Source organism: Nematostella vectensis, chromosome 9, assembly GCF_932526225.1.
Source record: "Nematostella vectensis chromosome 9, jaNemVect1.1, whole genome shotgun sequence".
Taxonomy (NCBI): Eukaryota; Metazoa; Cnidaria; class Anthozoa; order Actiniaria; family Edwardsiidae; genus Nematostella; species Nematostella vectensis.
In genome coordinates this window covers 13,243,263-13,256,175 of record NC_064042.1, presented here as the reverse complement: position 1 = coordinate 13,256,175, position 12,913 = coordinate 13,243,263, and the positions used below count along the sequence as shown (strand labels likewise).

Genomic DNA, 12,913 nt, shown 5'->3' with positions numbered 1-12,913 from the left:
GTTATTTTAACAAAGGAATCTGCCATGTTAACCACCTTTTTCTTATTGCAAGGCATACATTGTAAGCGCGGATCTAGGATTTCCCGAAGGTGGGGGGGGAATGGGGTGACCCTAAGGAGGGGCACCCTGAAGAGAAATAAATTTGGGGGGGCACTGTACCCGCCCCTGCTACCTTGACCCCCCCTGCCTTAATTTTTTTTAAGAAGCTCAGACAAGGAGAAGATACTGCACAAAATAATTTAAGTAGGACAAATATAAAATATCCCTTTTTACCTGTAAAGACGAAGAGGACGATGTGCAGAGTTTCTTGCGTGAGTTTTTCACGGCTGAAGGGAACACCTCTTCGATGCGTTTTCGGCTTTTTTCCTTGAACAGTTTTCTTTTCAGACTCATGGCTTGGCTGTTAGGATCGTTAGGGTCGTCCTCGTCGTCGCTGTCGTATGTCTGGCCGATGGCCCCCTTACGCCGCCATGCGCTCAGGCTGAAATTCTGCGAAAAGGGAATGACTGGAATACTTACTTAATACTTAGAAGGTCATAGTAGAGTGATGATCAAGGCAGGCAATAGTGGGCTAAGTGTTTGTTGTTGTTATTGTCCAGGCATGCTAGCGCAATTTGCATTTACAATTTGTATTTAAACCGGCTTTTTAATAACCTTTAAAAGGATATATTTGGTTTTCTGTTAGCTAAACAGTAAGCAAACTAAAACTATCTACTGTAAGTTAGATCTCGATTTAAACGACAAAAGAAACTTGATATATGTAGGAATTAACGGTTGGTACTCCATTAGTGACATCTCCTGGAAACATGTGTAAAACAAGAAGAGTTATCTACCTTCAAGAAAATTAAGAGTCAGTAAGAAGAGGTGTCAAGAAGGTTTGTTTACTAGGGGTCGAATGAACCTGAACCAGTTTAAGGCCAAATATACGACCTTTAAAAAAATCTAAAATACTGCTGACGCACCTTTCTCTTAGATCTCGGTGAAAGGGTGTCCTTGACTGCAGTGCCATCAGCAGTGACTTTACAGCTGCTAAAAGACGTCGCAGAGTGTATTGACCTCAAGTCTATGTCGCTCTCCTCGTGTTTGGTTTTCTGGCCTTTGAAGAACTTGCGTCTGGTCGCCTTGGGCGTCATCTTCTCTCGAATGCTCATCTCTTTCTTGACGGCTTTGCACGTCGCCACCACTGGCTCTTTAGAGGTCACGGTTACTGCAGGAGTAGGCTGGATCACTTCTGCTGTTTCTACTGGTTTCCCTAGAAAAATGTAAGAACGGGATTGGGTTAAGATTTTGGTTTAAAATAATAACATCTATTAAGAAAATATTCATCAGAATATACCATCAACTTAATTTATTTATAAAATCTACAATCTAATTTATAAATCTATAGTCTAGTTATATACTTCACAATATATAGAATTTTAACACCAAGGAATATTGATAAAATTGAAACAACACCTTGAAAGGCTATCTACTATGGAACTGTCTGGATTAGAATGAAAAGCGCTAAAATTCAAACCTGATACATGACACATTCGGAGACCCACTAATTGTCCTTAAAACAATAGCGGGATCACAATGTAAAATAAAGGTATTCTTCAGGCCCGTACCCAGGAATTTTCTTGGGAGGGTGCAAAATCCGAAAAAGTGGATCTAATTTTTCCAGGATGGGGAGGGGTTTGAGAATTCTGATAAAAATCTGACCTCCCCTGAGAGAACAAAAGGGATTTACTTATTCGATTTCCACAAGACGTTTGAATTTTAGATTTTTGACATACTAGTGTGTTCTAGAATGCCATTTTTAAATTCGCTTATGCTTTATCGTTTTGCCGACAACAAGCATTTATATTGCTAACTGGACTTTCTGCCGTTGTGTGTGGGGGGGGGGGGGGGGGTGCAAACGCACCCCCTGCATCCCCCTCCTCCCCTGGGTACTGGGTACACGGCTTTCACAGACCAGTATCCATCCATTTACACGGCTTTCACAGACCAGTATCCATCCATTTACACGGCTTTCACAGACAAGTATTCACCCATTTACACGTTGCCCATAAACCGATGCGGGTTACGATACATAGATGCTCGAGTACAACCTTATTTGACATAGGTGCATACACGAGATCTCCGTGACCCCTCCCCCCCCCCCCACAGTGATTTTGATTGACAGCTCACCTTTGAAAGCACACTCCAACAGTCCACTCATGGCGACCTTCCAGAATGCCCCACCGTAGTTTTCTTTGATGTATCGTAGCAACTGCCGAAGCTCACCATAAAAAGTCTGAGAAACAAACGTTAATTCATCTCACGCCTAAAAATTGACAAATTTCGAAGGTATATTTCACGCAAAAAACACAGAAACCACATTTCCCACTCGAATTCTTTCCAGCTGAAGCAACAATCATCCCATTTTTTACATTCATCAGATTTTCCGCCCAAAAAAGAGCAATTGCATTCTCATGACCACTTTTAAGTTATTGTCAATTAAATTTGCAAAATAACAGACAGACAAGGCGCACCCCCTCCCCCCAAAGAAAAAAAACTATGCAGTGGACTAAAAAAGCATCATGCCATCATCTCGTTCAAACCACACATATCTCACAAACAGTGCCTACCAAATTATCTAGATCGTTGAGCTTCATCTCTGCCACTCTACTGGTCAACGGTTTCAGGAGGACGTCCACCACAATAGACTCGACGCCTTCTTTATTCGCGAACAAATTCGGCTTTTCTGGCTTCTTCTTGACCTCCTCCTCTGCCGGCATCATGCAAAACCCCTCTTCGTCACCGCCAAACCCGCCACCATCCTCGCAAAACCCAAGTAGCGCGTGCAGAAAGTCCACTATTTCCTCCACAGGCTCAATGCGCGAGTAGTTGAGCAACCAGGCCTTGAAGAGTCGCTCGTCTTGCTTACGTAATGACTCCAGGTAGTTGTTGGCCTGGTCGCGTAGGAGATCGCCTCTGTAGGCATGGCAACCCTCACCACAGCCTAGGACGATATATGGGAGGGTTCGTTCACAGAGAAAATATAGACAAAACTAAAGACTGACAAAACACAGATTGCGATGGCACGCGCTCAATTGTTGAGAATGTCAACCAATTCGAGCGGGTACACCTTAAATACTGAGGGGTCGAATCAAGGCAACTTGAGATTTTCTGAGATCATCTGAGATAAATAATCCTATATCTTCTTGTATAACGATATCATGCGATCTTTAACCGTTTTTTTTTGTTAACGTATATCGTTTATGGTCGCTTTACAAAGTCTCAAATCTCAAAAAAATCAAAAGTAAAAAATTAAATGATCTCTTTGGAGAAGGACTGTCCCTTCCCGTCATGCCCTGGGTGTCAAGAAGTGCCCAGGGGGTGGGGTAAATCTTATCCAATGAACTGTATAACTCTACCTAGGGGAGGGGGGTCAATCCTACTTAATGGACTGTACATTAATATCTCCCCTAGGGGGAGTGGGGTAAATCTTTTCCAATAAACTGTATGACTCCACAAAGGGGAGGGGGGTCAATCGTACTTAATGGATTGTACATTTATATCTCCCCGCAGAGGGGGGATGGGGTAAGACTTACCTAATGGGCATCCAAGAGCTTTAATCAGCCGGATCCCACACCCCGTTGCCAAGCTGTTTATGGTCGGAGTCTTTCCATAAAAGCTTGTCCTGAGTCGGCCCAAGACCGTCTCGCTCTGGTGCGTCTTCCAGCCGACCGCGATGGTCTCGGCGACTGTTCTGTCGTCGATGTGGGGTAACGATGTAGACACGGTGCTCGAACGCTTTCGCGAGCGCTCCCGTTCATGGATGGTTGTCAGAAGCTCCAAAACCTTGGACGTTCAAGTTCAACATTATCACAACAGTTTCTCAAAGTGGCTCTGCGGGCCGCCATAGGACCAGTAGGAAATCCAATTGCGTCAGCTTATCTACAATCCTTTTAACATTTTTGACCATTTGATTGATCAAGCCAAAGACAAAGTTATGTTTTTGGCTATATATTATGCAGTTTAACCCGTAAATACCGCGAAATGGGAGTAGCGTAACTTATCCGATTTCCTTTAATCGTTTAAAAGTTCCTTTCTATTTTTCAGTTTATTTCGTACTTTCTCGTAGAACCGTTCGAAAATTCTAATAAGAGAGTCTACTAAGGTTTATCTAACCATTGAAAAAATATTTTTTTAATTATTTTATTCTCGAGCTTAAATGAAAGGAAAAAAAAATATCTCAGAAAATGTTGTGACTTGTTTAGGCATTTAACACTTAACTTGTTTAAAATGTCTATAAAAGGAAAAAGAAATTAACCAAGTCGTTGTGCCATACCTTCACGGCGGTGCCACACACACGAGCGCTAAGATTCTCCTTCAATACGCCATTAACGGCTTGCAGGATGACGAGAACGCTTAGTCGGCCGTCTGTCGTGATGTAATCGGCAGCTCCCGGAAACACGAGGTAATGCTCGGTTCTGGTAAACATTGAGTCGTGTATACTCGCAGCGCTCACACGTATAAAAGGTTCCACAGTTTGAAACACTTCCACACTTTGGATCGCTGTTTCCTGGGTGACAATGCTGCTGTCACAAAGTAAGTTTTTCTCGGCATCAGAGCTGCCTGTTTCTGTGACTTCGTTCTCCTGTACGTGGGGTTTCGACTGGGGATCTGTGTCGCTGCTTATGCTTGACTGAGCCTCGAGTTGACGCACCCGTTCCAGGCGATCCCCCTTAGTTTTGATCAATTCTTCGTTACTGTCGGTACCGTCGATCTGGCCACTCCCCAACTGACTTACACTGCTAAACGAGAACGTTAATCTATCTCCGTCACTTCCGGTTTGAATGGAGGATCCGGAACCAATACTCAGCTCTAAGGAACCTGAGCTATCATATCTAGCAAGCCCCAGCCCCTCGATTCCGCCGTTTTGGCTTTCCGTATCCGCGCCATTGTTAGTGTTTCCGAGGTCAGACTTGACATGGTCAGTTTCATTGATCAGCTCGACTGTGGCAGGACTAGGGGTCACTGAAATCCTGTAATAGGAACTGTTCTCTCCTTCTACCGAGGCCTCCCCAGTCGGCGAGCTACGACGACGCATTATGGGTGAATCAACAGTTATCCTCAACTTAGTGACGCTGGGTCGATGTTCGTCAGGCTTTTCAATGAGTTTCACGTCACTTGAGTCCTCGGTGAAGTCATCCGCTGTTTCCACTACTTGCTCTGTCGCGTCGATCTTCTCCGCCGCTGTGCATTCAACCAAGACTTCGGCGCTCTCGACTGGAGGAGGCGCCGCATGGACGACATCTGTTTGGTCTTCACTGGTGACTTGTATTTGCACCCCTATCTCTTCACAACAAGACACACTTCTGTTCATAGAAGAAGTCGCCTTAGGGAGAGGGTCGGGAATGTCGAATTCCCGCTTGAGGTAATCAATGATGTACTGTAAGGCCCAATAAACACCCTCCTCACACCACCCCGGAGAAGACAAGCAGCGCAGAACGGCCACATCAAAGAAGGTAGCGCTACTAAAAGGTAAAGCGTCCGGGACTCCTGATTTACGCGAGTATGTGTTAGAGCTACGGCTGTTCCTGTTCCCATCATACATGATCCCAGTCATACTCATGTCATCAGGGTTATTGGGATCTTTGTACATCACATGGTGTGTGAAAGCGGGCAGAGGGGGCAGTTTATGAGACCACAATGGTTTCCACAGCTGTTGGCCATACTCTAGCCTGAACGTCAAATCATTTTCATGGATCTTGAAGACGTGTGGAATCAAAAGATTTACAAATAGTTCTATTGTGGTCATTGGGTGCAGTTGATTCTCTGGGTCTTCTATATTGCAGATTGCAGGTGCTTCGTATAAGATCCATTGTAGCGTATAAAGAAGCTCTCTCTCTGAGTTGCTAAGCCTGTCAAAGTATCCAAGTTGGTGTCGGTTAGAAAGCAGGGCCGCGCAGCACTGGATGACATAAGGGACGGAAGAGTGGACGAAGTACCATCTTGGGACACTCTTGACTGCACTGGCAAGGCTAGGCTGAAGATCTTGGATACGGTTCTCACAGATAACTCTCTCTAAGGCCTGTAAATGAAGATAAACTCACGATTCAAGATAATTATCTTTTTGTTATAATATTTTATTACAAAAATCTTTATTGATACCAAAATAATAATTAGTAATAATAATATTATATTATATTTATTATATAATATAGACACATAAAATGAACAGCTATGCATATATAATAAATACATGATTATTAAAGTGACAAAATGATATTGAAATAGTGAGAGAATGAAAAAAAAACAAGACTAGATCAAAGTCTGTTAAACAATAAAATTGTTAATAGATACACCTAATTAAAAAAATGTTATCAGTGCAAAGTGAAAATGGCAGTTCTACAACTGGAAGGTAGCATGGATTTATTGCATTTATTGCCTTTACAGTGATATCACATAATACGAGATTTTACAATTATACATGTCTTCTATATGTTGATGCCCCCCTGGAGAAGCCTGGAATGTGTGAATATGATATTTCGCATGGAAATAACTGCAGTATTTTTCTGCCTACATAATGCGCTATTTTTCACTGTTTTATTTTACTGTGAACAAAATAATTACTTACGATACAGGCGGATTCATATTGCCTTTTCACGAGCTTTGTCTTGAGAAGTTGACTGCGACAAAAAAAACATCCATAAAATACAGTCAATCAAAAACAGTGAGAAATTATAGAAAAAAAACAAAAGCAAATTATTTGTAGTAACAAGACGAAATGCAATTAATTCAAAAGCTATAATATTACATGAGGGTTTAAATCCTTTGTCAACTACAAAATTACATATTCAGAAATCGACATGTAGCCTTCAATTTAAAACCGATTCAAAATAAAGCGCAAAAAAGTTGTAATATTTGGCATTGAACGCTGAACGATCACCCACTTTATCTCCAAGTAACAGATGACTTTTTATTTTGCTTTACCTTATTTTGAATACGAAAACAATAGAAAATATAAAGACTCAAAATATTATGAAATGGGTTGTTTGAATTTGAATAATATATTTCTTCCCCAAAACTATGGGCACTTTTAACGCAATTAAATATTGTTTTTACTACGCGAAGGATCTAGGGGAAAAATTTTGAAAATATCGGGTCGTAAAAGATAGCGATCATAGTACATTTCAAAAGCGAGTCGGATCTATTTCTACGCGAAGAAATCTTTCTTGTACAACTTGTCACATACGCAAACAATAGCGTTGATTTGTGAAAAGAAATAACTCCAAAACACCCTCACTTACTTGAGCTTTTAATTCTTTGCAAATAATAGAATAGATAGAATAGAAGGTTTTGTTCTAATGAGGTGAAATATTTCTCGGCAGGGGCTTTTAGCGGCAAGTGAGCATTCGGAATTGAACGCATAATTACTTCAAAGGGTTGACACTTTATTTCGGCAAAAATTTAGGATAACTTTAAGCTAGACATTTTGACGGAGTCCGTAAAATATAATATCTAACGATCGTTAAATACGCACCTAGTTTGCCGCCAAAAATATGTCTGAATAGCCAAAGGAATTGATCTTCTTTCAACATTGAATTCCCGAATGGCAAATGACTTGTTGGTCATTCTGAGGCTGTCGCTTCGTTCACAGCAACCAGTTTATTACTACCGCCATGAGATAACCAGGAGGTTGCTTCTCCTAGTCGTAGGAGATCAGCAGATGGATAGATAGACCGGAGTACTAGCCATCCTTGAAATTCAAAACATTTTCCGTCAGCTGCTGAATCGAGCGGAAGCCATGTTTACAAGACGAAGCGTGTGGCATTCTGGGCGAGACAAGTACCACAGGCTACCCGAGAAATAAAGGGGTTAAAAGGTCGGTCATGAGGGCGCTTTTGATGTAGTAAGAAAAAGACTGAATGATTGAGGCAGAAAAAAAAAGACTTTTGTAAACGTAAAGCATTTTTAGCAGGGGAATAGTGTATTGGAAACACATCTATCGTTATGTGTCGTTTTGAAATTCTTACATAGTAAAAGTTTCTTTTTAGTCAGATGCAGCCCAGTACCCAGGATCTGGGGGTGTCACATCTGAAAAAGTAGACCTAATTTTCCTGGGGGGGGGGAGGGGGGGGGTATGGGGGGGGGGGGGGGGGGTTGGAATTTCTGATTAAAATCTGAACACTCCCGAATGAATAAAAAAGGGGACTTTTTCTTTCGGATTTTTCTACAAAAACGTTTGACATATAAATTAATGATATACCACCGTGATCTAGAATGCCTTTATCTAATTCGCTTATGCTTTAAAGTTTTGTCTACAAATAGCACGTCTTTTGCGGACCTGAAGTAAATTTTCTGGCCGTTGTGGGGAAGGGGGAGGGGGCTGCTGACAGTTGGATCAACATCAATATCGCCGCACTCCAACTCCCAGTGATATCACTAAGGTGTCGTCCACACCAACACGGATTCGTTTGGATCCGTATACTTTTTGATACGTTTAGGCCTTCCGTCCACACTAACACGCGCGCTGGATCCAGCGAATTCGGATATTTTTGAAAACGCCGTCGAAAGTGAATCAAAATGAATCCGTATACTTTGGTCCGTAGTGTGGACGGTCGAATCCGTATCAAAATGAAAGCGATGGCGTCATATCGCAGGCGCGTCTGCTGCTTTAAAAATGACGTCACCCCGTTTCAGCGTTTTCAAACGTTTAAATCCGTGTTAGTGTGGACGTCGGTAAAGACTCAGAGATACAAGGCACGGTCATACTGATGCGAAGCACCCTACCTATGCTATGATTCTGCGAGGTTTATTTTACCGTGCGAGTCTGGATTTTGAAAGGATCGGTGGATTTGTTGAGCACTTTGGAATTTGGCGGTTATTGGAGTTTGCAACCTTGATGTTTATTTTATATACAGAAGGCGACGGGAAAAATTCGCAGCGGCTAAAACAGCTTAAAATGGCAAATAATGGCGGGTTTGAGTAGCAGCAACGTCCGTAAAGCTACCGTTTTATTTTCAAATCAGCATATTTATTTCAACGAGATTTGTTCGCTCATACAAACTCTGTACGCTCATACAAACTCTGTAATAAACCTACACTCACCGTGAGCCTGGGCTACCTGTGGATACTTTTGAATCCGTGTTAGTGTGGACGGCTGGATCCAGGCGAACACGCTGCGAAAACGATAGTGTGGACGCGAATCAAGTGATGCTTTTTCGGCGAAACGAATCCGGATACTTTTTAATCCGTGTTTGTGTGGAAGACCCCTTAAATTAACCATTTGTGCTTCAAGTGTTTTATGTCTACTTCTTTTAATATTGTGTGAAGTGTAAATAAATTGATTGATTGATATTTAAAGTTAAACGGTCTCAAATAATAGACTTCAATTAGTGCAGTTTTCAATATTCTGCGAGCTACCGCCGACGATTTAGTACCTGAGTAGCTTCCGGATTCCGTCATTCAAAATCCTTGAAGCGGATTCATTGGCCAGCACTGAAATGGCTTCCAAACACACCACTTCTCCGCAAGACGCTGCACAATACAAGTGCGAAGCTTTCCGGACTGTATATAATTGCTCGAGCGAGCGCATCGAGCGAGAGCAACACTAATTTCGGTCATCATGTCGATTTGGAAGGACTATACTGTGGAAACCAAGATTTGGGCTACCTTTGGCAGTCCGCGATACAAAGCGGGCATGTTTTTTTCGCACTTGCCCTGTGTTTCCGATAATGTTGAAAGCTCCTTCTTTGATTTATATCGCGAATACGATGGCGAAATCAAATAATTATTTGGTAAGTATGACGACTTATGATCCTGTTTTATTCGTGTTCAGTTGACTACAAGCTAAGCCCTGCAGCGCAGAGCCTGGTAACTAGCAAATTCAACAGGTATTCCATAACATCTCCCTTTCTAGGGACAACAAACATTAAACACAATTGTAGACTAAACAGCAACTATAACTATAAGTCAGTTTCAAATAACTTATGACTGGCATTTAAAAGTCACTACGTAGTAAACTATGACTGAGCATTGATCAGCCTTTGTGGAGGCTTCACAACTCGTCCTGATCGTGTGACTACTGGTTCTGTAAGTACAGTTGTCGTGGCGACTAATGGACCTGGACCACTTGGTTCTGGTGCCCTGGACTGCAGGTAGACATTCCTGAAGACTTTGTTGCATCATGGCTTGGCTTTGGAGCAGAATGGTCTTTTGCAGCTGATAGGTCAGGTTTAGCGTCTCGCAAATGTACCAGATTTCTGCGATACGTCCTGCCATTGACTTGTACAACGTAACTGCGTGGCGTTGTTGCCATGGAAACCACTGTCCTGCCTTCCAATGGCTATGAGCCTGTTGTGGATCTACCTTCACCCTTATTGGTTGACCAACAACAAGACTAGGCAGTGACTTCGCTGTGCGATCATGATAGTGTTTGGCCTGCTTGCGCTTTTGGATGATCTGTTCTGTCACCGCTGCCTGTACTTCGGGCTTGTGCAGGGCCTGGCTGCAAGGCAACATAGACCTGGTTCGGCGGGACATAAGTCGTTGTGCTGGTGAGCTGGATGTTCCTGGAGTTGGTGAGTTTCTCCATTCCAATAGTGACTTCCACAGGTCTGAGCCGTCTTTCTTGGCCTTGATGATGATTCTCTTCATAATCTTCACTGCCGACTCCACCTTCCCGTTAGACCTGTGGTGATGAGGACTTACAGTTACGTGATATATTTCCCATGCCTTGGTGAACTCTTGGAATTCCTGTGAACTGTAGCTGGTTCCGTTGTCTGATATAAGAACTGCTGGTGTCCCGTGGGTTGCAAAGATAGGTTTCATCTGCTGGATGAGAGTTTTAGATGATATGTCTGGAAGCTGAACTAGTTCTATGTAGTCAGAGAACAGATCTACTAGAACCAAGTAGTGTTCGCCTTGCACTTCAAGGCAATCACTGGCAACTGCTTGCCATGGTAGCTGAGGTATGGGATGTGTCATCATTGGCTCTTTCTGCTGTGCTGGTTGCATTTCTTGACAGGTGTAGCATCGCTGTACTGCTTCTGTAAGGTCAGCTGACATTCCTGGCCAATACATGATGTCTCTAGCTGTATTTGTCGTGTACTGGATACCTAGGTGTGACGCATCTGCTCGTGTTGTCATATCAGTTCTCATTGTTGTAGGAATGACAATCCTGGTTCCCCTGAAGGCAAGTCCGTTCTGAGTTGATAGTTCATCTCTGTATGGCCAGTATTCACGAATACAAGCGGGAACTTCAGCTTTGTTGTCTGGCCAACCTTGCTTGGTGACTGTCATCAAAGTATGGAGTGAGGGGTCTTTAGCTGTCTCTCGTCTGATGTTGTCAAGTCGTTCCTCAGTCACAAACAGGGACTCCTGCATGTCGATATCTTCTATTTCTTCTCGTATCTTCTCTTCTTCACTTAGCTGGAATATCTGATAGGCTGGTGTGTCTGGACGTGCGTGGTCGAGCGGTAGTGATGCGCGGGATAGGGTATCACTGAAATACATCGTGGGCCCAGGCTTGTACTCTACAGCAAGCGAGAATTTCTGTAGACGTAGTCGCATTCGCTGCAGACGCTTGCGGCAGGTAAGGATGGGCTTCTTGAAGATCGTGACAAGGGGCTTGTGATCTGTAAGGACTCTGACATTCTATTTGCCTAGAATGTAGTGTTCAGAACGTTCAGTTGCATACATGATTGCTAAGGACTCTTTTTCTTTTTGAGCATAGTTGCACTCAGTCTGAGTGAGAGCTCTAGAGGCATAGGCAATGGGGTGTCCCTCTTGTGAAATGACTGCCCCCAAGCCTACGTTGGAGCTGTCACTTTCAATGGTTACCTCTTTGTTGACATCATAATAGTGTAATACCGGTGCTTTGGTGATCATCATCTTGATCTTCTCAAAGGATTCCTGATGCTGTGGCAGCCAGTCAAACACTGCGTACTTGTCAGTCAGACGTCGGAGAGGTTCTGCAACCGTGCTTAGCTGAGGAAGGGATTTAGACAAGTAAGTGACAACACCAATGAGGCGCTGGACGCCTGCAATATCAACAGGCTGCGGCATCTCACAGATGGCTTTCACTTTTTCTGGATCAGCAGAGATTCCGTCTGCGCTAAGGACATTTCCTAAGTAGGTCAACCTGTCCAACTTGAATTTGAGCTTCTTTGGGTTGAGCTTCAGGTTGTGTTCTCTGCATCTATCCAGTAGGTCTTTGAGAGCTGCAACATGACATGCCATTGCTTCTTCTTCTGTTTCTTCCGTTCCATAGATGATGATGTCATCATGGACTGCTGCGATGTTTGGAAGGCCTTCAATACATTCATTGATTCTGCGCTGGAACTCTTCTGGGGCGGACTTGATCCCGAATGGCGTTCGCAACCACCTGTAACGGCCATAAGGTGTCCAGAATGTTGTGAGGTAGCTTGATGGCTCGTCCAAGACAACTTGCAGAAATCTATCTTTTGCATCGACTACTGAGAGTACCTTGGCATTGGTCAGTTTGGGTGACACTTCGTCAACAGTTGGAGTTGGATAATGGTTTCTGATTATGGCCTTGTTCAACTCCGATGGATCTAGGCATACTCGTAGCTTGTTTGGTTGTCGGACTACCGCCATGCTGCTTATCCATAGCGTTGGAGTAGTTACTCTAGCGATTACTCCCATTTCCTCAAGATCCTCAATCTTCTTCTTTAATTCCTGTACTGGGATAGGGACACGCCTAGGATTGTTCTGCTTGGGTTTCACAGTTGGATCTGTTCCTATGTGGGTACCCGGCAGCCTTCCGAGTCCACTGAAGACATCCTTGTAGTCATGTAAGACATTTTGTTTTGTCAAGGGTTCGTTTGGACCTGGCTCGATTTGGTGGACACATTCTTCATTGAATTCAAGAAGCTTAAGTGCTTCGCAGACTCTGCCTGAGAGACATGACGTTGGTCTT

The 12,913-nt window shown here is 43.2% G+C and overlaps 1 protein-coding gene across 3 annotated transcripts in view; it reads right to left on the bottom strand.

Moving 5' to 3' along the window:
- LOC5506441 (protein unc-80 homolog) overlaps positions 1–7,804 on the bottom strand; it is a 45,335-nt gene extending 37,531 nt beyond the window's left edge. For all 3 annotated transcript variants that reach the window (XM_048732254.1, XM_048732256.1, XM_048732255.1), the window contains exons 1-8: positions 7,514–7,804; positions 6,608–6,659; positions 4,316–6,061; positions 3,576–3,825; positions 2,610–2,983; positions 2,170–2,275; positions 963–1,252; positions 274–489 (exon numbers count right to left, since the gene is read on the bottom strand). In XM_048732254.1, the coding sequence (XP_048588211.1) occupies positions 274–489; positions 963–1,252; positions 2,170–2,275; positions 2,610–2,983; positions 3,576–3,825; positions 4,316–6,061; positions 6,608–6,659; positions 7,514–7,605 (3,126 nt within the window). In that variant the 5' untranslated portion in view covers positions 7,606–7,804. The remainder of the gene's footprint in view (positions 1–273; positions 490–962; positions 1,253–2,169; positions 2,276–2,609; positions 2,984–3,575; positions 3,826–4,315; positions 6,062–6,607; positions 6,660–7,513) is intronic.
- Positions 7,805–12,913: the final 5,109 nt, after the last annotated feature.